This window comes from Megascapheus bottae, chromosome 8, assembly GCF_031878675.1.
Source record: "Megascapheus bottae isolate mThoBot1 chromosome 8, mThoBot2.hap1, whole genome shotgun sequence".
Lineage (NCBI taxonomy): Eukaryota > Metazoa > Chordata > Mammalia > Rodentia > Geomyidae > Megascapheus > Megascapheus bottae.
The window spans coordinates 46,323,298-46,347,467 of record NC_143516.1 but is presented as its reverse complement, the minus strand read 5'-3'; the positions used below and the strand labels follow the sequence as shown (position 1 = coordinate 46,347,467).

General features: G+C 37.3%; 1 protein-coding gene across 5 annotated transcripts in view; it reads right to left on the bottom strand.

The window, feature by feature from the left end:
• Positions 1-4,040: 4,040 nt before the first annotated feature.
• The window catches only part of Fbxl4 (F-box and leucine rich repeat protein 4), a 69,196-nt gene continuing 49,066 nt past the window's right edge, over positions 4,041-24,170 (bottom strand). For 4 of the 5 annotated variants that reach the window (XM_090338393.1, XM_090338390.1, XM_090338392.1 and 1 more), the window contains 4 exons: positions 22,554-22,625; positions 16,117-16,429; positions 9,640-9,739; positions 4,041-4,295 (listed from right to left, as the gene is read on the bottom strand). In XM_090338393.1, the coding sequence (XP_090194519.1) occupies positions 4,160-4,295; positions 9,640-9,739; positions 16,117-16,429; positions 22,554-22,625 (621 nt within the window). In that variant the 3' untranslated portion in view covers positions 4,041-4,159. Of the gene's footprint in view, positions 4,296-7,678; positions 9,740-16,116; positions 16,430-22,553; positions 22,626-24,170 lie in introns of those variants that run through there. The other variant, XM_090338394.1, reaches the window with a different exon arrangement.

The window sequence follows — 24,170 nt, the reverse complement described above, 5'->3', positions numbered from 1 at the left end:
TATAAATGCAGGGCCTTATGTTTTCCTCAGCTTGCTATGTTCAGCTATGTTCAGCTATGTTCAGCTAGAGTCACTCTACTACTATGTTCAGCTAGAGTCACTCTACTACTTGAGCCATGCCTCTAGCCTTGCCTTTTTTTTGGCTATTTCAAATCTTCCTGTCTTAATCTCCTGAGTGTTGGGATCACAGGCAAATATCACCGAGCCTGGTTTATTTGTTTGTTTTAGAACTTTTAAATAAAGATAACAACATTAAAATATATTCATTCTTCACTTGGGGCTTCCCATGGGTAAATTATTTCAGGTAAGAAAAGCAATGTGTTAGAGTTAATATATTAACAATTCTCTGGCATTTGCTGTAATCTCAGAAACTTATATTCTGTAGAAATATAGCAATATAGTTCCTCACCTAAAATGGTTTAATGGAGACATTGAATTAGGTATATGTAACTACACATATTTAAACTAGCGTCACCTAAAAGTATTTTGGAAGAAATGTTTCTGATAAGAAAGTATCTCTTGATATCATTAGGAGTTGATCACAAAGGCTCAAAAGCTATGTGCACATGACCATATAGAATGATGTTTATCAAAACAAACTCCAATCCAGGCACCTGTAATCCTAGCTACTGAGATCTGGGAATGGGAGTTCAAAGCCTGTCTGGGCAGGAAAATCTGTGAGACTCTTAACACCAACAAACTACTCAGAAAAAGCCAGAAGTGGTACTGTGACTCAAATGGTAGAATGCTAGCCTTAAGCACAAAGAGGCGAAGGAACAGAGCCCAAGCCCCGTGTTCAAGTCCTAGGTCTGGTAAAATAAACAAACAAAGAAGAAAACCAAAAACTAAAATGAACTCTAAGAACTCGAAGAAAGAGAAAGGGAAATTTTTTTGTTGTTTGCCTTTTTTTTTTTTTTACCCCTCTCCTTTGTCACTGTGCCTTTTTGTTTGTTTGTGTTTTGGTTGGTTGGCTGGTTTTTTGCCAGACCTGGGGCTTGAACTCAGGGTCTGGTTACTGCCCTTGAGTGTTCACAGGCTAGTGCTCTACCAGTTGAGCCTCAGCACCACTTCCAGCTTTTTCCACATATGTGGTACCAAGGAATCAAATCCAGGGCTTCATACATGCTAGGCAAGCACTCTACCACTAGGCCACACTCCTGCCTGTACGTCCTGTCTTGTATGTAAGTTTATCTGTTTGGGGAGGGTAAAGGGAACACAGAAATGATGAGCACAAGGATGAGCAAATGCAGCAATGACACTCACTAGACCCTGTGCGGAAAATGAACTACCCACCTTGTGGGGGGAGGATCAAGAGGGAAAACCTGTTTAAAAAAGAAATGTACTTATTACCTGACCTATGCCAGTTACCCCTCTGTACTTCACTTTTACAACAAAAGTAAGTAAATAAAAAGAAAATATCTTTCTTTTGTTAATAGCCTCTAGTGAAACAAATGCTAGTTATAGTTATTATACTTTAAAAACATATTACAACCTAGCACTGATAGCTTATGACTGTAATCTTAGCTACTAAGGAAGCTGAGATCTGAGGAAAGTCCATGAGACTCATATCCAATTAATTAGCAGAAAACCAAAACTGGCAGTGTGGCTAGAGTGGGTAGTGTGATTAAAGCCCAAGTCTTGAACGAAAGATCTCAGGGACAGTGCCTAGGCCCTGATTTTAAGCCACATAACAGAAAATAATAATAATAATAATAATGATGATGATGATAATAATAATAATAATGGTTATAAAACACATTATATATTAAACATTTAAAAATAAGTCACTTTTCCACTTTTACTTCATTTTTTCCTGGTACTACTTAGTAGATTATTTGAATAGTTTATGGGCTAGTACAACATTATCAGTGTTAATTAAGGTAACTTTACAATGAAATTACACAAATAGTGGCAATCATTACACGGCACAAGTAGCTCCTTTGGGCATTCTATAATTATTAGACTATGCTACCCACCTTCCCCCAGCCTGGACATAAGAACAAACAGTTTCAGCTCTTCTGAAGATATAAAATGTTTTTTTATTAGTAAAAGATTGCAATGCACTGTACAATAATTAGCAGATTTGCTAAAAGTTACCCTAGCAAATAACTTTTATAATATAGAACAGAAGATAGTTTAATGGTATTACTCAAAGTGTGCTCCAGACACCTAAAATTTTCAAGATGCCAACACTTATTTCATAAAAATCTAAGCAATAAAGTCTAGATGTTCAGCTTTGTTTAAATGTTCTGTAGGATGCTTTTTCATTAGTTTTTTCCCCCCTCTCTTTTGCTTTTCATGTTTTTGTTTGGTCGGTCATGGGGCTTGAACTCAGGGTCTGGGCGCTGTCCTGTGCCTCTTTATGCTCAAGGCGGCTAATGTACTATTTGAGTCACAGTGTCACCTTTTTTCTGAGTGGTTTATTGGAAATAGTCTCACAGACTTGCCTGCCCCAGCTGGCTTCAAACTTCAATCTTCAGATCTCAGCCTCCAGAGTAGCTGGGATTACAGTGCCCTGCTGCTTTTCTTATTAGTATTAATTAGTTGTAGCAGGGAATTTCATTTTGTGTCCATTTATATATACAGTGGAACTTAGTCATTCACTGCCTCCATTACTCTCCTCCTTCCAGGCTCAGTAAGTATCATTATTGCTTTTAATGTATGGATCTAAAGCATTTTGAACTTACATGTCCTCCTTCAGCCTCTCATTTATTCACTTCCCTCCCACTAATAATTAAATTCCAGGGACATTTCAACTTCCAAATATTCATTTTTCCTAAAATGTTAATTATTGATATGTACTTCACCATAGTTTCTCAATAAACCATAATCAGGTTGCTCATATATATATATATGTATGTGTATATACATACATACTTATACACACATATGTATACATAAACATATACATATACACACATATGTAACGGTTTATATGAAGATTATAAAACATATATAAATGCATGTAAATATATATAAAGATTGTTATAGTGTATGCTTACACACGTTCTCTTGAGGTCTAGCATTTACAGGAAAGAAAAGGTGACCTTTTTCCTCCTGAAGCTTGTTTAGTTTAAGAAGAGGGTTTCCACATCCATCCATTTTCCTATAAACAACATAAGCTCATTCTTTTCTATGGCTGTTTTCCTTTTCCCTTTTGTTTGAATGAGGTGGTGATATATTTGACTGGAACTCTGTAACTGACACAAGGCTATCTTTACATTTTCTTGATCCATTCATCAGTTGTAAGGTATTTGGGTTATTTCCATGGTGTGACTGTGTTATGAATCATTTTTTCTTCACATATTTACTAGCAATTTGTACTTCTATTGAGAAGTGTGTTTCACTTGCTTGCCCGTTTATTAATACGGTTAAATGATTCTTTGTTGTTATTTTTTGGAGTTCCCTATAAATTGCTTTGACAGATGTATGTATACCAGGCAAAGACTTTCTCCCATCTTGTAGGCAGTTGTTTCAGCCTAATGACTAATTCTTTTGCTGTGCAGAAACTTTTTAGCTTGATGTAATCCCACTTGTCAATCCTTAGTCCTGTTTGCTGAGCTACTTGAGTTCTCTGATTTAGAAAATTACTGCCTGTGCCAACAAATGCCAGGGTTTCCTTATTCTTTTCTGTGGTAGATTTAAAGTTTCATGTTTTACATTAAGATCTTTTGAATTGCTATTAATATAAGACGAGAGACAGAGATCTTCATTAGTTTTTTCTACATACACTTCCATTTTGTAAATTGTTTGGTAGGTATTTATATTCATTCTCTATACCCAGATTCCTTTTCCCCAATCCATATCTGGCACAAAACTATAAATATATTTTTGCTGTCACTATATAGACTAAATAGATGGATAAATACCATTAAGGGCAGTCCTTCTATATTGGCTCATCAGTGGTTTAGGAATGACTAAGAACTGTGAAGCCCATAAACGCAATTGGTTTAAAAAAAGGGGGGTCTGGTTTTAAGAATATCAAATAAACTGTAAAAAAAAAAACAAGAGGAAAGAAAACACTGTCAAACAATAACAAGGCTTGTTAATAAGGCAAATTTAATTTGAAAAGGTTACTAATAATGTAGAAAAAAGTAACAGTGCCAATTTGTTTTAAAGTTAATTTCAGACTTATTTTAGAGTTTCAAGTGCATACAAGTCAATGTTGCTTTATAGTATATGGATAGAATATTCGGGTACTGCACTTAAGACGATAGCAAAGTTTATTCTCATCTAGTCCACAGCAGCTACAATAAATCCATTGGCCCAAACCTTCTATTATATGCAGCGGTGTCCTGAAACAATAAGTTTTGAAAGTGAGCTGAAATTCTCAATCTTACTGTTCCAATGTACAGAATAACATGGAAAACAGAAGTTATTATACATTTTTATGCCAATAAAATATTAAACATCTCTTTGTTGTCTGTACGTGAGTCTTATTTATAAGAAAAGGAACTGTTCTATCTTTGGTGTGATCTCATCTGTTTACCTGATAATGACTGTGTTGTTTTTATTACTGCTTTTACAGCTGTGTGTTCATTCATTTGCATTACTTTATAGAACATGCAGATTAAAATCTCCCTCAGAAAATGACAATTTTGACAAAGCTATTTTTGCTCTTCCAAAACATAGTCAGGGCCAGGAGTTTGGCCTAGTGGTAGAATGCTTGCCTAGTGTGCATGAAAACCCAGGTTCAATTCATCAGTACCACATACACAGAAAAAGCTGGAAATGGAGCTGTGGCTCCATTTTGGCCTTGAGAAAGCCCAAGGACAGTGCTCAGGCCCTGAGTTAAAGTCTCAAGACTGACAAAAAAATCAGAGTCAAATAAGTCACTAATCATATTTATACATACAAGAATTTAGGCCAAAATATAGTATTTAAAAGCAAATATAAATAAGCACACTTTCTATTGTGGGCCATGGAATACTTCCTCCCTCCCTCAAACACAAAGGCCCCGGGGTTTGATTCCTCCGTACCATGTACATAGGAAAAGGCTGGAAGTGGTGCTGAGGCTCAAGAGGTAGAGCTCTAGCCTTAAGAAAGTCCAAGGACAGTGCTCAGGCCCTGAGCTAAGCAGGGCCAGGACTGGCAAAAACAAAAACAACCAACTGTGCACCCCATAGGAAAGACTACTGATTGTCTATTGTGCATATTTTAAGATCTTATTTCAAAGGAAACTATACTGAAACAATTATGTTCTCAGAGGGTCAGGGATAGATCTTTTTATTACTTGGATCAAGAAAATAATTTACCTTAGCCAAAAACTAATAATTGAACACAAATTAAGCTAGTTATGCACAAAAATGAGTCATTTGGGCTCAGGTTTTAATAAGAAGCTGTACTAATCTTTTTTCATTATGATAAATTCCTTAGTTTTCTCTAAGACAACAAAATACTTTTCTTCACTTTTTAGAAGCTAACTAGTAAAATGGGAAAAATGATAGCTGAGAAGAGGTTTGAGTGTGGTTTCTAAACATAGAAATAGACAAACCTAAATTTACTACCTGACTTTAAAATACTTTAGGCCTGGGGTTGTAAATTTGGCCTACAAGCCAAACTCACGCTGCTACTTTAGAGCTATATTAAAACATTTCTTTGAAGCAAAGTAAAAGAATAATAGCATTTTATAACACATGAAAACCATCTGAAACTCAATTTCCAGCATTCATAAAAAATACGCTACTAAAACATGACTATATCCTTCATTTGCTGCCTATGATTACTTTGACACCATAGAGAGAGCTCAGCAGCTCTCCTGCTAAAGCACACTATTTTTATTTTTTTTAATATGCCTCAACAATATCAAAACAAAAAAAAATGAGCCAGGAGTATAGCCTAGTGGTAGAATGCTTGCCTAGCATGCATGAAGCCCTGAGTTCAATTCTTTGGTACCACATAACACAGAAAAAGCCATGGCTCAAGTGGTAGAGCTCCAGCCTTGAGAAAGCCCAAGCAGAGTGTCCAGGCCCTCAGTTCAAGCTCCAGGACTGGCAAAAAAAAAAAAAGCTGGAAAAAACTCAAGAAAACTAAACTTCTAACTAGTATGCTTTATAAGGCATAGAAAAACTATTTTATTAAAAAATGAGATGGAAAAGCATCATAAACATGCAAGAATAGTATCAGAAGGGATATTTCTTATCCAATAGTTTCAACTCATAGGAATCCAGTTCCTAGAAAAACAAGAGCATTCAATCCAAGATAATTTATCACAGCAGAATTTGTAAAAAGAAAAAAAAATCAAAATGTAATCAAAGTAAGTAACTCAATTGTTAGCCAAGGGAAGAAACCTTTTTACCAGGAATAAGTTAACTAAACTCTTAGATTGCATCAGCGGAAGAAATGTGTCCAGAGAAAACTGGCTTACGACTATTGAATTAGCCTTTTGGCAAAAACAGTTGAATTGGGAACATCAATAGTCAATAAAAAACAAAGGACAGACTCTGGTAGTCAGTGGCTCTTGTTGAATTAATGAATATTACTGACTTTCCCTAGTACAGCCAAGGCTGAAATGACTAAAAAGTTTCTACGACTTATTCACGTGGAGCATTATAAGCAAGAGTATTTTCTAAGAGAAACAGGAATGCCATTCAGTCTGAAGTGGAATCTGTCAAGATGTATTATAAATGGTAGCAACACAAACGTGTACAGAGAAGGCTCACCCTAGTTAAATTTACCAATTTACATTTATGAACATGTAGACATTTAAAACCTACGGTCATTCACTGCATTATTTTTTAGCAAGCACACTGTACAAGGCAGTTCTCTGAGCTGTACAAGGCAGTTCTCCGAGCTCAGTGTTGGCTAACTAGAGAAGTGAGGAGTGATCCGTTCCTTTATTTTCTGTTAGATGTGGAAATGGAATTTCCTGATTTTCCCTCCAGAGAGCAAGTATAAACAAATATAATCACTGTTCACATGAAGTAAACACTGATTTTCTCTCTAATTATTATTGGTTTTCTTTCTAATAACTATAAGATAATCTGCTTTGCCTCCTAGTCCTCAAAACTTCGTAATGACTTTCTTGTCCTTTGAAAAAAGACAATTCCTGACCTGTGATCTGGAGCCAGAAACCATCATGACAGTTAAAAGCATGAGTCAAATACGCTGCTTCTAAACTGGGATGGCCTGGGTTTGCATGCTTATTCTGTTCCTAGCAGATTTCTGGTTATCAGTACATCTTTCCATCTTTCTTTGCTTCATTTTCCTCACCTGGAAATGGGGGTAAGTAATGGTATTGATCTTATAGCATCACTATGAGGATTGAGCACAGAGTAAGTAGTCATCTGAAGTGAGCTTCTAATTTGATATAAAAGTAGACTCTACATACCTACTCATCAAGTTACACATCTCCCACCAACTGAATAAAGCCTGTTTTCATGAATGAAAATCCCATGCATGCAGATAGAAAAAAAAATCACTCATCTCCAACCACTTGCTACTTCCCTCATCAACTAGAAGACTGGGGGTGACATACAATGCGTATCAGCAGGACAGTCATATACATGCTCATATACATGCTTTCTGTGGAGGAGATTGCATTAATCCTTAAACATTTTAAACTTTATATTTTACATACTGATGTTTATAAAAGAATCAATGTAGCAGTACTAGTAATAATTTATAACATTCACTTTAAAAGTTTGACATGACAACTCAATAATAGGTACAAACAATATACTTTTATTTATTTGGTGAATATGTCTAAATTTACAAGCTTAAGAACTCAAGTTCTTATATATATATATATATATACTATGGACAAAAATTGTCTAAAGCTATATGGTAACTGCTAATATGCTTTTTCTTTAACAAATACATCTTATACACAGGAAATTTTAAAGCATTGCTACTTAAAAACTGCTTTCTGCAATAATGCATATGTTTTACATCCATGTGTCCAAAATGCTAAGTATTAGCTGGCCCCATGTGACTACTGAGAAAATTCAAGTCTAGCTAGTGCAAACCAAGAAAGTGCATTTTAAATTAAATCTCACTAAAATTAAACAGCCAATTGGATAGTACAAGTTCTACATTTCACTGTAGGGCATATGGCTATTGAAATATAACATTTTTGCCTTGAATGGAAAAATCAACTTTATTACTCTACAAGGTTAGTATCAGTTCCCTATTCAAAACAGACCTGCCTTTTAATGTCACAAGATATCTCCTGTCTAATGGCAAAATTAGTTCATTGTTTAACAAAAATGTTTTTAGTGTTCTGTCCATCTCTTCCTGCTATCCCTGACTTGCTGCTGAATTCAAATTATTATTATTATTATTATTATCATCATTATTATTATTTTTGCCAGTCCTGGGCTTGAGCTCAGGGCCTGAGCACTGTCCTTGGACTTTCTCATGGCTACAGCTCTACCACTTGAGCCTCAGCACCACTTCTGGCTTTTTTTCTGTGTGGTACCGAGGAGTCAAACCCAGGCCTTTGTACATGCTAGGCAAGCACTTTACCACTAGGCCAAACTCCCCGCCCTGAATTCTAATTATTTAAGGCATCAAGGCCCAAGAAAACATATAAAATCCACAGAAATAATTTTCATATATAAATATACATACTATTCAGAAATCTTAAAAATTTCTCTTATAGTATTTCTTTTTCCTCTTCCTCTTCTTCTTCTCCTTTTTTTCTGTGCTGCCCTGGGCTGAAACTCAGGGCCTGGGCACTGTTCCTGAGCCTTGGGCCCACAGGGAGTGCTCTACCAGTTGAACAACAGCTCCATTTCCAGCTTTTTGGTGGTTAGTTGGAGATAAGTGTTTCCTGCACTTTGTTGCCCAGGATGATTTCAAATCATGATACTTGTATCTCAGAAACTTTTAAGGCATCTGCTTAACAGTCGGAAAGTTACTGCAACTAGCAGTTTACCTCATTTTTGATGATGTGTATTTTTTATTGCTATTATCTAGTAGTGAAGTAGATAATGCAAATCATGTGGAGAAGACTACTAATTTTACAGTTACACTTGTAATGTGTCAGTTTAAACAATCGTTGATGGACAAACAACTCTCTGGCTCCAATGAGCTTCTAAAATATTTTCCCTGTGGTGCTGGAGGTTGAACCTAGGCCCTTGTACATCCTAGGCAAATGTTCTAGCTCTGCACTAAATCTCCAGAGCCCTTCTCACACCATCCAAACACACCAAGAATACTGACAATTCTCACATACCAAACACAATACTTGCCAGGCCATAAAGTTTAATAAGACATTCTTACAGGGAGGCATGAAAAATCAACTTTATTCTTGCATAAATATGACACTTTATTGTTCAAAGTATTCCTTTAAAAATAAGTTAGTTTCCACATAATTCTTTTATTGACATATAACTACTGATCCTTTGATTCACATAATGTAAAAGTATTAGCCACTTAACACATTCTTGAAGAAAATTGCTTGCAATATTTTATGAGACTATTTTACATTTTTACTTAATTCAATGGACAGTTTCCTGTTTATCTTTAAAATCCACAAATGTCTTAATTCTCATTATTACAAATATTAAAGCCAATCCCACAATAAAACTCTATAAAAGCATATTGATTTTAATGACAGGACGTATATTAAATCACTGTGTAAAGCTCTTTTTAATGAACACTTTTGGAAAGCTTGCATTGAGTTCGAGCACAGACCTGTTATCAATCTGTGAACAGAAGGACACGTCAAGCAAGCAGAGATCTTTACAAGATTCCAGCAGTTTTCTTAAAGATGCTGGACTTACCATTCTTGTACCTGTTTAAAAACAAAAGAAACACAAATTTTAAATATAGTTTATAGAATGTCCTAATAATGAGTCCCTTAATTATTTACTTGAAATATATTCAAAAGAAATGGTCTTTTGATGCTTAAAATCTTTGTTGTTGTGGGTTGTAGGGCTTAAACTCAGGGCCTGGGCACTGTCTCTGAGCCTCTTTGTGTCCAAGGCTAGAGCTCTACTACTTGAGCCACAGTTCTACTTCTGGTTTTTGAGTGATAACTGGAGACAAGGGTCTCACAGGAACTTTTCTGTCTGGACCGGCTTCAAATCCCAATTGTCATATCTCAGTCTTAATCTTGAGATCTCAGCCTCTTGAGAAGCCTAGATTACAGGTATGAGCCACTGGCATCCAACTACTTAAAAGCTTTTTTTTTTTTTTTTTTTTTTTTTTGCCAGTCCTGGGCTTGGGCTAAGGGCCTGGGCACTGTCCTTGGGTTTTCTCAAGGCTAACACTCTACCACTTGAGCCATAGCACCACTTTTTTCTATGTATGTAGTTCTGAAGAATTGAACCCGGGTCTTTGCGCATGCTAGGCAAGCACTCTACCACTAGGCAAAACTCCCCGCTCCAACCACTGAAATGGCTCTTAAATAGTTTGTTAAACATGACATTTGAAATATGATGTAAAAATCAAAGTAATAAAATCTTTAAAAAATAAATAAAAATTGAACACTGCCCTGATATTTGGTACACAGCAGTTGACCCTTGCTAGCCCTCTACCACTCATCACCTTCATTCCTACCTCCTGTCTTCCACATCTTCCAGTCAACTCCTTCAGGCTTCCCTACCTCTGTTACTCAGCAAAGAACTGTATTCTCTCTCTGTCTCTCTCTGTCTCTCTCTTGTCTCTCTCTCTCTCTCTCTCTCTCTCTCTCTCTCTCTCTCTCTCTCTCTCTCCCTCTCCCTCTCCCTCTCCCTCTCCCTCTCCCTCTCCCTCTCCCTCTCCCTCCCTCTCCCTCTCCCTCTCCCTCTCCCTCTCCCTCTCCCTCTCCCTCTCCCTCTCCCTCTCCCTCTCCCTCTCCCTCTCCCTCTCCCTCTCCCTCTCCCTCTCTCTCTCTCTCTCTCTCTTTCTCTCTCTCTCTCTCTCTTTTTTGCCAGTCCTGGGCTTCAGCTCAGGGCCTGAGCACTGTCCTTGGACTTTCTCAAGGCCAGAGCTCTTCCACTTGAGCCTCAGCACCACTTCCGGCTTTTTTTTTTTTGCATGTGGTACCGAGGAATTGAACCCGGGTCTTCATGCAAGCTAGGCAAGCAAGCACTCTACCACTAGGCCAAACTCCCGGCCCAGAATTGTTATCATATCTGACTTTCCTCAACCTACAAGTCACATTAGATAGCCATGCTTATAGTAATCCATCTCCTAAGACAATGCAATTGTAATTACCAAGCAACTAGTCTGCAAATCGTACTGAGCATCCATTTGAGGTACTGGAAAGCAAATGGATAAAACACACAGCTACCTTAAGGAACTGAAAGGCTGAAAGCAAATTAATATAACACAGTTTGAAAACATTTACAGTGAATGGTAGGTATAAAATGGTATTACTGGAAACATGATGAGTTACTTAGCCCATGTTAAATTTGAAGTGATTATGAGATATTTAGTTGGAAGCTAAATTAAATTATATAAAGTAGCTGGCACATGACACAATAAATACAAAAACAATCATTTGTTTTTACAACAGAGGTTCTCTGTTGTAAAAGATACCTTGCTTTAATTTCTGCTTTTCTGGGGGGGGGGGAGAAAGAATCATAAAATCATAGTATGTAAGTGGTGGAGTATTAGGATTCTTCCCATTCTTAGAGAAGTCTTTTCTGTCCTGGTCTTTGTTATTGGCTCCAGAGGGGTAACTAAAGTGCCAGCCTGTCTATGACTGGTCCCAAATAACACCCAGACTCCTCCAGGGAATGTGGAATCGGAATTCAGCAAAGCTTTCAATACCCATAAACCTGTCTGAAGATGTGGATAGCTAGGCTTGAACTGGTTTTTTAGCCATGTTTGCCCAGAAAAGAAGAGGTAACTATTAGGATAGAAAAGAAGAAGAAAATGAGGAGAGTAGTAGAAGATGAGAAGCTGGATATGGTGGTGCCTATCTGTAATGCCATCTATCTGTGATATAGAGACTGGGAGGATCTTAGTTCAAGGACAGTCTAGGTAAAAATCTAGCAAGATTCCATCTTAACAAAGAAGACAAGTCTGGTGATGTATACTATAGGAGTCAGGTAGGAAATTCATGGTGTTAGGCTAGCCTGAGGCAAAAATTCCAGACACCATTCAAAAAATAACTAAAAGGGGGAGGGGGTTGGGGCTTAAGTAGTCCACAAGCAAACCCAAGGCTCTAGTTCACTGCAGTACTGCTCCCCACCCACACCAAAGAAAAGGTATTTGTAGGGTAGAGTAGGGGAGGGGTGCAGGAGCAAGGACACAGAACAGGAAAAGACCTTCTGAGGTCTACAATTTCTACTCATGAGACAGAGAAACATAACTGTGTCTGAAAACCCTTTATACTATATTTTGTTATTGTTGTCAGTCATGGGGGCTTGAACTCAGGGCCTGGGCACTGTCCCTGAGCATTTCTGAGCTCTTTTGCTCAAGGCTAGTAGTCTACAATGTTGAGTCACAGTCCCACTTCTAGTTTTCTGGTGGTTAATTGCAGATAAGAGTCTCCCAGACTTTTCTGCCTATGCAGGCAGTAAAGTACAATCTTCAGATCTCAGCCTTCAGAGAAAATAGGATTACAGGTGTGAGATATCAGCACCCAGCCTACACTGTTATCTTCAGTTATCTGAGTTATAAAGTGAGATTAAAGAACCTTAACCTACACAGTTAGCCTGTTTTATAAACCTAGGATTGTCATCATTTTCTATTTGCTGGTTCTATCGACTAGAATACCTGAGTTTTCTAATAAGCTAAGAGTTTCTTAAAGCCCAGAAATCAAATTGAAAATGTAACTAGTAGGGAAATTTCTTGGCCTATGCTTAGGAGCTATGGTATGCTTCCTGTCTTGTTACCACTATGACACACATATTCAGACAGCTTGCTCCTTCAGGGCCCAGGTCAGATCTAACTGGTTCACTGGTGTTTCTAATGCTTAGAACAATGCCTACCACAGTGCATGCCCGATAAATGTGCACCACCTGAAAGAAGGAAGGGATGACTGGACCTTCATTAAAAGAATTATCACAGCATATTCCTGTGGTTTGGATCTTTCTTTCCACAATCACTACTTTGTACTTCCAGGTGCTGCCTAAATGCAGCACTGAATGCATCACTTACCCCTGATTAAAACATTATAATAGCTACTCATTGTTTAATTTTGTCCTGATTCTTTATCCCAGTTTCAAAACTCTCTGTGAAAGCTGAAATGCACCCATCTATTCTCTGAAAATACTATGCATTTCCCACACCTATTTTTTTGCTTTATGGCATTCCTTCTGCTTAAAATGTCCTCCTTTTTCATTTTGTATTTAGTGCTGAATGATATCTTTAAAGCACGTTTTCCTACAATCTGTGATTATAAATGCTGATTTCTTCTTTTTTTATTTATGGGGCCTCATCAAACTGGCCTTGCCTCTGGCTTGCATGTACTTATTCACATACTCTCTCTTTGCTAGGTTATGAAGTCTTTGAGGTAAGAATGTGCTGTCGTTTACTCCGCTTTATATAAATAAGTAGTTTTGTCAGTGGAAAGCAGTTATGTCACTCCTAATCTACCAATGACAAAAGAATCACTATTGAGCTTAATGAAGAATCCTCATAATTTAATTTTTTTAAAGGAAGATTCTAATCCTATGAAACTAAGAAACCTGAGGGAGGGGAATGGTTGAGAGGGATGGGGAAAACAATGAAAGACGCTATATTGATCAAGATAAATTGTACTTATAGTCACTGAATGGCAACCCATTTGTACAACTACTTAAAAGTATAGTTTTAAAAAATTAAAAAACAAGATTCTGACAGGAACGAAAGAAACCAAATGATAACAAAAATAAAGAAAATATAGCCTAGTGGTTAGGAGAATAGAGTGAAGTTCACATATAGACTGCAGCCTGACTAGCTGTGACCAAATCAGCAAATCTGAGCCTGTTTTCTTATCTGTGGTAATAATCAGTTGTAAGGACTAAATCAGATAATATGTGCTCAAAATATATAGTGTACTGCTGTGTTTCTGTTATTGTTATTAATTAACTATTGATTGCCAATGCTCCCTGTGCTCTTACACTTGATATAAAGCATTTGTATATATTTGCATGGTGGTTGGGTTCTATCAACAACTATTTATGACATAATAGAGAATGACACTTCCTTGGTCTTATGCTCATAAAGGTTGCCACTGTTTATAAAAAGGGTCATTATTATTTCTCTAGATGTCTCTATAAAACTACTCTTAAATTTAAAAGGACAAAGTTGGACTGCCTGACAGTCTTCCATAGTGCTCACTGGTGAGCAGTGTTTAGAATCCATATTTCTGACTCCTTCATGGTTTTGTAGAATCTCTTCATGACACTGCTGTTCATATTTAATGTATGACTATTCTTTTTTAATTGGGAAAGAGTTATGGACTAGACTTTTTTTTTTCTTGCCAGTCCTGGGGCTTGAATTCAGGGCTGGCACTGTCCTTGGTCACTTTTTGTTCAAGGCTAGCACTCTGCCACCTGAGCCACAGTGCCACTTCCAGCTTTTTCTGTGTATGTGGTTCTGGGGAATTGAAACCAGGGCTTCATGCATGCTAGGTTAGCATGCTACCACTGGGCCACATTCCTGGCCCTGGACTAGACTTTATCCAATACTAGCACTCTGTAGGGAAGCTCAAATCCATTTTAAAAGGCCTTGGTCACCTTTCCTTGTTCTTGACTTTCATAACTTTTTCTTAAACTTTTCAAAATATATCTCTTGCCAAAAAAGTTTAGGATAACTCAAAATAGAAGATGGTTATAAAAAAAAGGAGAATCACATAAGTTATTTAAAGAATACCAATAGAGGGGCTGAAACCTTAGATTTGAGCTCTTGTTCTGCCCCTTAGTAATGGCAGGGAGCCAGTGCACTCATCTACGAAAATGCAATCAAGACTACTCCTTGAGCTACTTCAGATCACCTAAAACACAATACACATTGGTATGCAGTCCAACGTGTACATATCATAGGGACTTGAATAAGTCATATGCAACTACATATACACCATCTACACATGTATTGTAAACCTGAATCGGGGAGACTTTAACTAAAACACAACCCAGGTGTTGAAAATCTTCAAGCTTTTCTTCAGGAGATTATTTAGGATATAAAAGCACTTTATAGACTAATATACTAGTGCCAATATATTATTAAAAAAACTATGGTTCAAGGGACTGATAGTTTGGCCTTGTGATAGAGTGCTTGTCTAGCATGCATGAAGACCAGGTTCAATTCCTTGGTACCACATACATAGAAAAAAAAGCTGGAAATGGTACTGTAAGCTCAAGTGGTAAAGCTCTAGCCTTGAGAAAGCCTGTGGACAGCACTCAGGTCCTGAATTCGAGCCCCAGGACTGGCAAAAGAAAGAAAGAAAAAGTTAGCAACTACATGGGCAACACTGCCCACAGTGGCCCTGCTGGCACTTCTGGCTAAGGGGAGTGAGTCATGAAGTACCAAAAGGACACAGGCATCTCAGGACTGTGGAACATTCTCAACACATCTGTCTTGGGGTAGATTATTCCTAAAAACAGAATGATTGCCGATGGAGACCTCACAATATGCTTAATCAAGAGTTTAACACTAAGAAGCTTTAAAAAACCTAACCTGAATTCATTATACAAATGGATTCATTTCTTTTTTTTCTATCCTTAATAAAAATGAAAAATAAAACTCATTTAAATTCTTACTCTTCTAAGTAGACCTGCAATTGTTATTTAGAGCTTTTGACAGTTTGAACTATAAAGTTATAGTACTGTTCTTACAGTATATATGTATCTAATACATATGTGATATATATGCATGTACACATATGTATAAACACACATTTATTTATTTATTTATTTATTTATTTATTTATTTATTTGCCAGTCCTGGGCTTAAGCACTGTCCTTGGACTTTCTCAAGGCTAGTACTCTACCACTTGAGCCTCAGCACCACTTCTGGCTTTTTGCTATGTATGTGGGGTACCAAGGAATCAAACCCGGATCTTCGTGCATGCTAGGCAAGCACTCTGCCACTAGGCCAAACTCCCGGCCCCCACATGTATAATTTCTATGCTAACTGATCTGTCTTGCACATTCTATCAAAGAAAGCAATCCTTATCTTCAGATATAAAGTATGAAATTAGGTTTTATTTCAAGGAAACAGGCTTTAAAACAAATTTATACATTACATCCTTACCTAATATGTCCAGCTGCCGTAATCTGGTGCAATTAGATGCTAGCTCTTCAATGTCTGTGTCACACACAGACCTGTTAGCTGTCAGAAAGAGTTTCTGCAAATTTGGGAGTTGGCGCGCTAGTCTGGCGAAGCACCCAGTGCTGCTCTGCAGCGTGGGGCACCAGCCAAGGTCAAGCTCCTCCAGAAGTGGACACCCAGATGCCAGTTCTGCTATTCCATTCTCGGTAATGTTCTTACACCTCCACAGATCCAGGGTCCGGAGCTTTTTACACTTGGCTCCTATCATGCTAGCTATCACATCATAGTCTTCTATCTGGAAAGGAAACAGTTAAATCTTTTATATGGTATGCACAGAAATACAAAGTGTGCAGAGCAAGTTAAAACACTCTCAGTCATCTCATTGTTTCCTTCCACGCAAACATGCCATATCATTGTTCATACAGATCTGTTCACTCATGTTACTCATATCACTATTTCCTAAAACAACAAGAAGGATCACATACTTTAAAACTGGTGTTAACAAGCTCAGAGAGACAAACAGCTCACGTTTTCTTTCCTATGTGGAAGCTAGACCTAAAATAGCCTTTTAAGCCTCTTTCTTTTGTCTTATATGTATCTGTTTTGAGGAGGGTAGGGAGTGAGCACAGAAATGGAGGGACAAAGGGTGAGCAAATGCAACAGTGACACTCACTAGATGCTAGGCTGAAAATGAACTCTACAACTTGCAGGGGGATTGGGAGGAAAAACTGGAAGAAAGCAAGGGAAGGGGTAACACTATTCAAAATGAGAGTTACTCATTACCTACCTGACTTATGTAACTATCTACAGTGTATCACCTTTATATTAATCAATTTAAAATATAATTCACATATATCAATTGAACCACACAAAAAATAAAATATTTATTGAAATAAATTCCAGGAGCTATAGATTTTGTTTGGCTTTCTTTTGTTTTTGTTTTCTTTTTTCCTTCTTTGCCAGTCCTGGGCTTGAGCTCAGGGCCTGAGCACTGTCCTTGGACTTTCTCAAGGTTAGAGCTCTACCACTTGAGCCTCAACACCACTTCTGGCTTTTTTCTATGTATGTGGTACCGAAGAATTGAACCTGGGTCTTCGGGCATGCTAGGCAAGCACTCTACCACTAGGCCAAACTCCTGGCCCCTGTTTTTGTTTTCTTGTTTTGTTTGTAGGTAAGTCTTTGCAAGTGTAAAGGGAAAGCACAGAATGGAGGGACAAAAGGTGAACAAATGTGGCAATGGTACCCATTAGACCCTATGCTGAAAATAAACGATCCAATTTATGGTCCAATTTATGGGTGGGAAAACCTGGAGGTGAGGGAAGGGGTGACATTGTCTAAAAGGAAATGAACTCTGCCTGACTTACATATATCGCCCTTCTGTTTTTATCATTTCAAATTTAAGAATCTGATGTAACAGTATGCTAAATGAATTTAATTCAAAAGAAGTCTGGTCCTCAGTCTCTCACAAACAGTTGAGATTATTTGCTTTTCATTTCTGCCTATCATTTTGATTTTTGGGATGTGAATCCTGGATAGTTTTTTTTCCCATTTTATCAATGATTAATATATATAGGTAGTATATAACATATCCCTGATAATCTATATGTTTTGGTAGTCTCTAAAACTGTGTGGAATGCTGTGATAGTACTAATTAGAATTTTAGTTTGAGGTTAAGTGAGGCATGTACAGACTGAATACATACAACAAAAATAATTTTGATTTTACTATATTAATCACTGTCAGTATTGGAAGTGTCCAATACTTACCTCATGATTGCAGGATAAGCACCTCCTAATCAAGGATTAAACATTTCACTTCTTGGCTTTGTATACTTTAATAATGTTTCTTTAAATAGCTTATTTCAAGAGGTTCATTTGATTTTGTTCTAATCAGGTATGAAAGTTATCACCAGAAAGGAAAGAAAATAACAAATATTTACAACTATTTTTTCCTTTTATTTGCACAGTCCATTTTCAACAAATATTTATGCACCTACTATGTACCAATGTACCAGAACAACTAACTACAGACACAAAAACAGCAAATCAAAAAGCAGTCAATTCACATTGTTCTTATTATTCACATTGTTGGAAAGATGCACAATAAACCAAGGAGCAAACTTAATTCAGAGAGCAACAAACAGTGTGTAAGTTAAAAAGGGTGACATGAGAGCAACGAAATGTCAGAAGAACAGGGATGGGTGGTAGTTGCTGGGCTCTACAAGAATGAGCTTGGTGCTCTATAGAAACAGCAATGAATCCAGTGTGGTAAGGGCAGTGAAAGAAAGGATAGGCTGTGGGAGCAGAGTTATGCAGGGTCCTGGCAATTCAGTCTCGCATCATTTTTCTTTTAAATGGGACTGAAATTTTAATTCCACATGAATAGGGAAGGAAATAAAAGGTTTTAGACAAAGGTGAGATATAATTTGATTTACACTAAAACAAAACCTGCCTGGTTTCTGTTTGGAGGATGGCTAAGGGAAGGTGGGAACAATACTAACTATAGATCTGATTCGCTCACCCAGCCAATTAGTGCCTTAAAAAATTAGGGCTGGCATCTCTGTGTGGCTCAGAATTTAATAAAAGTTTGACCCAGCAGAAAAAAAAGTTACAAACTAATAAAAGTGTGTATTAAAGAGAATTCTTGTACAGTATGTAGAAATGTAAATTAGTACAGCTATTATGGAAAATAGTATGATGATTCTTCCAAATTTCAAAACAGAACTACTGAATGACCCAGCTAGGCTATTCCATTATAAATCAAAAGGAACTGAAATCAGGGCCGGGAGTTTGGCCTAGTGGTAGAAGACCTGGCTTCAGTTCTTCAGTACCACATAAAAGTCTGAAGTGGTACTATGGCTCAAGTGGTAGAGCTCTAGCCTTGAGAAAGCCCAAAGACAGTGCTCAGGCCTTGGGTTCAAGCCCAGGATGGACAATTAAAAAAAAAAAGATTTTAAAAAAAGGAATTGAAATCAGCATGTCCAAGAGATATCTACTCTTAGTTTGTCTACCCCTCTTGTGATTAAGACACATTGTGTTCATAAACTCTTTGTGAAAGGAAATTCCTTTGTACAACTACTTAAAGATAATAAGGACACGTGCTCATCTCTGCACTATTCACAATAGCCAAGCGATGGAAACAATCCAGATGCCTTATTGCAGATGAATGGATACAAAAAATGTGGTATATATACAATGGAATTCTACATAACCAACAGACAAGATAAAATAATGGCATTCGCAGGAAAGTGGATGAATTTAGAGCAAATTATGTTGAGTGAGACAAGTTAAGACCAAAGGAACAAAAGGTGCACAGTATCCTTAACATGTGGCTATTAGATCCAAACAGTACAAAAGTGATTTGCGTACCCAATGCTATGGTTATGGTATTGGAAATATAAACACAACTACATGGACATAAAAATTTATGACTCGATAGACATAATGTTTTATTACATAGATTAATATGTATCTATGATGTACAAACCCACAGCCTAATTTTAATTATGTTCTAAAATCTAAGTGCCAGCGATTGTACATAGAGATTTCCTTCTTGAATACTTGTTAAACACGTCATTTTAAATATGATGTAAAAATCAATGTTAATAAACTCTTTAATAAAAAAATTATGGCTGGGGGCATGGTTCAAGTGATAGAGTGCCTCCCTAGAGTTCAAATCCCAGTTTTTTAAAAAATAAATATATGGAAAGAGAGAGGAGAAAGAAGAGAGTAGGAAGAGGAGAGTGAGGAGAGAGGAGAGAGGGAGAGGGAGGAAAAGGGAGAGGAGACAGAGACACACAGGGAGGAAGGGAGGGAGGGAGGAGAAGGAGAAGGAGGAGAGGAAGGAGAGAGGGGAGAGAGAGGGAGAGGGAGAGAAAGGGGGAGAGAGAGAGGGAGAATATTAAATGTTTTGAAACCCCTGATTCTGGTCATGTTGAATTTGTACCATGGCAATCTTGGTAGTATAGTATAGTATAGTATAGTATAGTATAGCATAGTATAGTATAGCATGGTATTCTTGCCCACTATACTACACTATGTGAAGTTACTGCAAGAGCTTTTGTTGTTTAGTTTTGGTAGACTTGGGGATTGAACTCAGGACCTCATAGTTGTTAGGCTAGCACTCTACCATGTAAGCTATGCATCTAACTCTTCTTTTGGCTAGTTCTTTTTGCAGATGAAATACAACAAATTTTTCTGCCTGAGTAGCTTCAGTTTATAATCCTTCAGATCTCAATCTCCTAAGTAGTTAGGATTACAGATGTGAGCCACCAGTGCCTTGCTCCCAATAGTTTTTGCTTTGTTTTGTTTTTCAGTTGGTTTTTTTTTTTCTTTTGCCAGTCCAGGGGCTTCAAATCAGGGCCTGCCATTGTCCTTGGGCTTTCTCAAGGCCAGCGCTTTCCCACTTGAGTCACAGCACTACTTCCAGCTTTTTCTGTGTATGTGGCACCAAGGAATCAAATTCAGGGCTTTATGCATGCTAGGGAAGCACTCTACCACTTGGCCAAACTCCCAGTTCCCAGGAGTTTTTTGTTATAAACTTTTCATAGTATTACTCAACAGTATCATTCAAGCCCAAAGATCCTCAGAGCTGGGAAAATAAAAATTCAACTACATAATTCTACTGGATTGATGGTGACTTGACCTTCTTTTACTAATAACAATTCATTCTTAATTACAGAAGCTATATAGAATTTTTTCCCTTAGAAAGAAAACATTAGAAATACTTTCTTACAATCTAGTTTTAAAAATATGACAAATGTCTCTGTGTAACTATCATCTAGAAGTTTAGTGACTTGATTAGGATCAAATGATTATCAAGAAACCTAAGAAAATATAAATGGGTTTTATAATTCTCTCATCAGCTTTGAAATACTTGAAGATGCACTGCATAATACAAATCATATATGGAGTTTAAATTTTTCTGATTAATTTTAAATAGTTAAAGACAAAATGAACTAGCAATATTTTTTTGTTGATAACACTACAATTCTGACACATTATAATTAAAATTATTGAGAAATATTATATAATTATTATAATAAGACTATTGCATTTTTTGGCAGTAAGCATTCAACATCACATCTCAATTGGCTTAGCAATACTTCATGCATTACTTCAACCACACATTGTTATCAGCTCCTAGACTATGTAGCACAGTCTGAGAGGCCAATTATGAAGTTAGGGTGCTAAGGATATTCTGCAGGTTCCCTGATTCTCTTTCTTTTAGGCTATCAACGGGATCGCTTCCCGTTTTCTTTCCCCTTGTGGGACAGATTGGTTAGAAAAGAGAATCCAAAATTCAATTCAATGGGCAGGAGTTGGCCTAATGGTAGTAGACTTGGTTCAATTGTTCTGTACTACATACTTGGAAAAACCTGGAAGTAGTGCTGTGGCTCAAGTGGTAGCACTCTAGTCTTGAGAATGCCCAACAACAGTGCTCAGGCCTCGAATTTAACAGCAAAACAAACAAAAACAAAAAAAACTCAATTCAATTAAATTATGCTATTTTATTTTAAACTTTGCTTGAGCAAATGGCTGCCCAGAATGAAATGTTTTATTTTCCTGCTTTCAGATTACAAAGTCTGTTAAATGAGTAAGTGCTAGGTAACAGGAAATATGACTCAAAAGGAACACAGCCTCTAGAAAGGGTCCTCAAGGGAAGATAGTATATCTTTTATCCTCCCCTATAGCTTGACTCTGAACTATGAGGCAAAACATGTGACTGACATTTTGTAAGGAAATTCAGGAATGGCAACTTGCTTGTCTGAAATACCATCTGGCTGGACCAGAGCTGAACCCTTTTCATTGCATTATACTTTTTTTGCTCTCATAGATCAAGGCCAGCTCACTAAGTTAAGAAAAAAAAAAGGGGGGCCGGGAGTTTGGCCCAGTGGTTAAAGTGCTTGCCTAGCATGCATGAAGACCCGGGTTCGATTCCTCGGTACCACATACATAGAAAAAAGCCGGAAGTGGTGCTGAGGCTCAAGTGGTAGAGCTCTAGCCTTGAGAAAGTCCAAGGACAGTGCTCAGGCCCTGAGCTCAAACCCAGGACTGGAAAAAAAAAAAAGTTTAGGGCCGGGAGTTTGGTCTAGTGGTAGAGTGTTTGCCTAGCATGCACAAAGCCCTAGGTTCGATTCCTTGGTATCACATACACAGAAAAAGCCAGAAATGGTGCTGTGGCTCAAGTGACAGAGCTCTGGCCTTGAGCAAAACGTGTCCAAGGACAATGCCCAGGCCTTGAGTTCAAGGGCCAGGACTGGCAAAAGAAAAAACAGTTTAAGTGTGGGATACAACGGCATTAACTATAAATCTAAGAAATTATGAGTGGATAAGGAATAGAATGGGGGAGCACAAAACTCACTCATGGAAAGCAAAAAGAACAAGCAAACTGGGTGTAGAGGCCTTTCAGATACTCACCATAACACAGCTGCCCAAACTGAGGTGCTGCAGCTCTGAGCAGAAGTTCAAAATGCTGAGCAGTGCTGTTTGCTGTCATCAGGGACCACAACACAGGCAGATAAGGAAAGTGAATGAAAGTAAAATAAAGAGAGGAGGTCAATTAGACATTAAAGGCTGTCACTACTTTTTCTGAAATACATCTCAAAACCTAGGGTACAGATTCCACAAATGCCACTTAATGAGTCCCCAAGTGCTCTGCCATTGATTGGCTTGGAGTCAAGATAATCATTACTAGACTCCGTGTAACTTGTCATTTTGTATACAGTATTGCATAAGCTAAATATACCTATATCTCTATAGGATTTCTTGGTTTATTTCTCAGAGGTAAACAATTTGATGGTCTAGTTAAGAAAGAAGACAAGTCAATCTACCCTCAAAAGAGAAAAATACAAAGGAAAGAAAGAGAGAAGACAAAATAGGAGAGACCAAGACCTACAGGGATTAGTGACACTCCTGAAGAACAGCGACAGCCCTGACATTCACTGATCAGCTGCAACTTGATGGAACTGCCAATAGAATATCCCTAAGTCAGATCTGAGCTGGTGACTTTAATGTCAAAGGATTCTCTTTGCTGACAAGGATACCAATAGTCATTGAGCACCTGTCAGTGGCAACATGCTGGCTACACAATATGCATTTTCTACTCATGTTCCTGCCATTTAAATCTGTCTACTCAATGCATTGAGAATGGTCTCACCACTAAAGAAACTCAAAGGCATAGCGCATTATAGAGTTATGACATCTAAAGTGTATTTTATGCCCTAATTTCATTTGATGACACAACTGCCAAAAAACCTGTAAAAGTAAAACAATGTAAAGCATTAATATTTCTACAATTTTCTTTGATCAAAAAGAAATGATGCCTCACATGCAAAATGTGTATCTGAACATGTAAAATAAATCCTGCTTAAAACAATTTAGCTATTATGCAACTTCTGCCAAATCTTCCCAATACTCAGAAATTGAAAAGTTTCAGCTGAGGGAGGAGTGAGTGAACAATATGGCAATGGCAATACAAAACATCTGGCCAAATCCCAGATAAGATTCTCACTGGGAATATAAAGTAATGAAATATTTCACATAAAATAAGGTTACTTAAAGCAAAATAAAATAACTGTTACAATAGGCCCTAAAGGATACTAGACTTCATTTCTCCATTGAGCATTTCTTTAAATTTAAGCAAAAGAAAAAAGTTTATTTATTGCATATTTAAATTTTAACATCACATAACATGTATAAGACAATCGAATGTAAATTTCAGAAAGTGAACACTACAAGGACATACAAGATTAGTAAATTTTGAGGTTCTCTACAATATGCAACCATATTTACCAATAACAGCATGGTACTGAGGTTGTTCTTACTGATACATCAGATCATCATAAAACTGATTTCTAATACGTTCCTATGAGCAAGATCCAGGACATATTAGAGAATTTTAAAAACACATCTATCACGTTCTTATAAGAACATGATTTAATCCTAAATGAAACTGGATGAGGATATAGCTTGGTGGTAGAGTGCTTGCCTACCATAAACAAGGTCCCTGGTCCTCAGCATTGGAAAAAATGCACT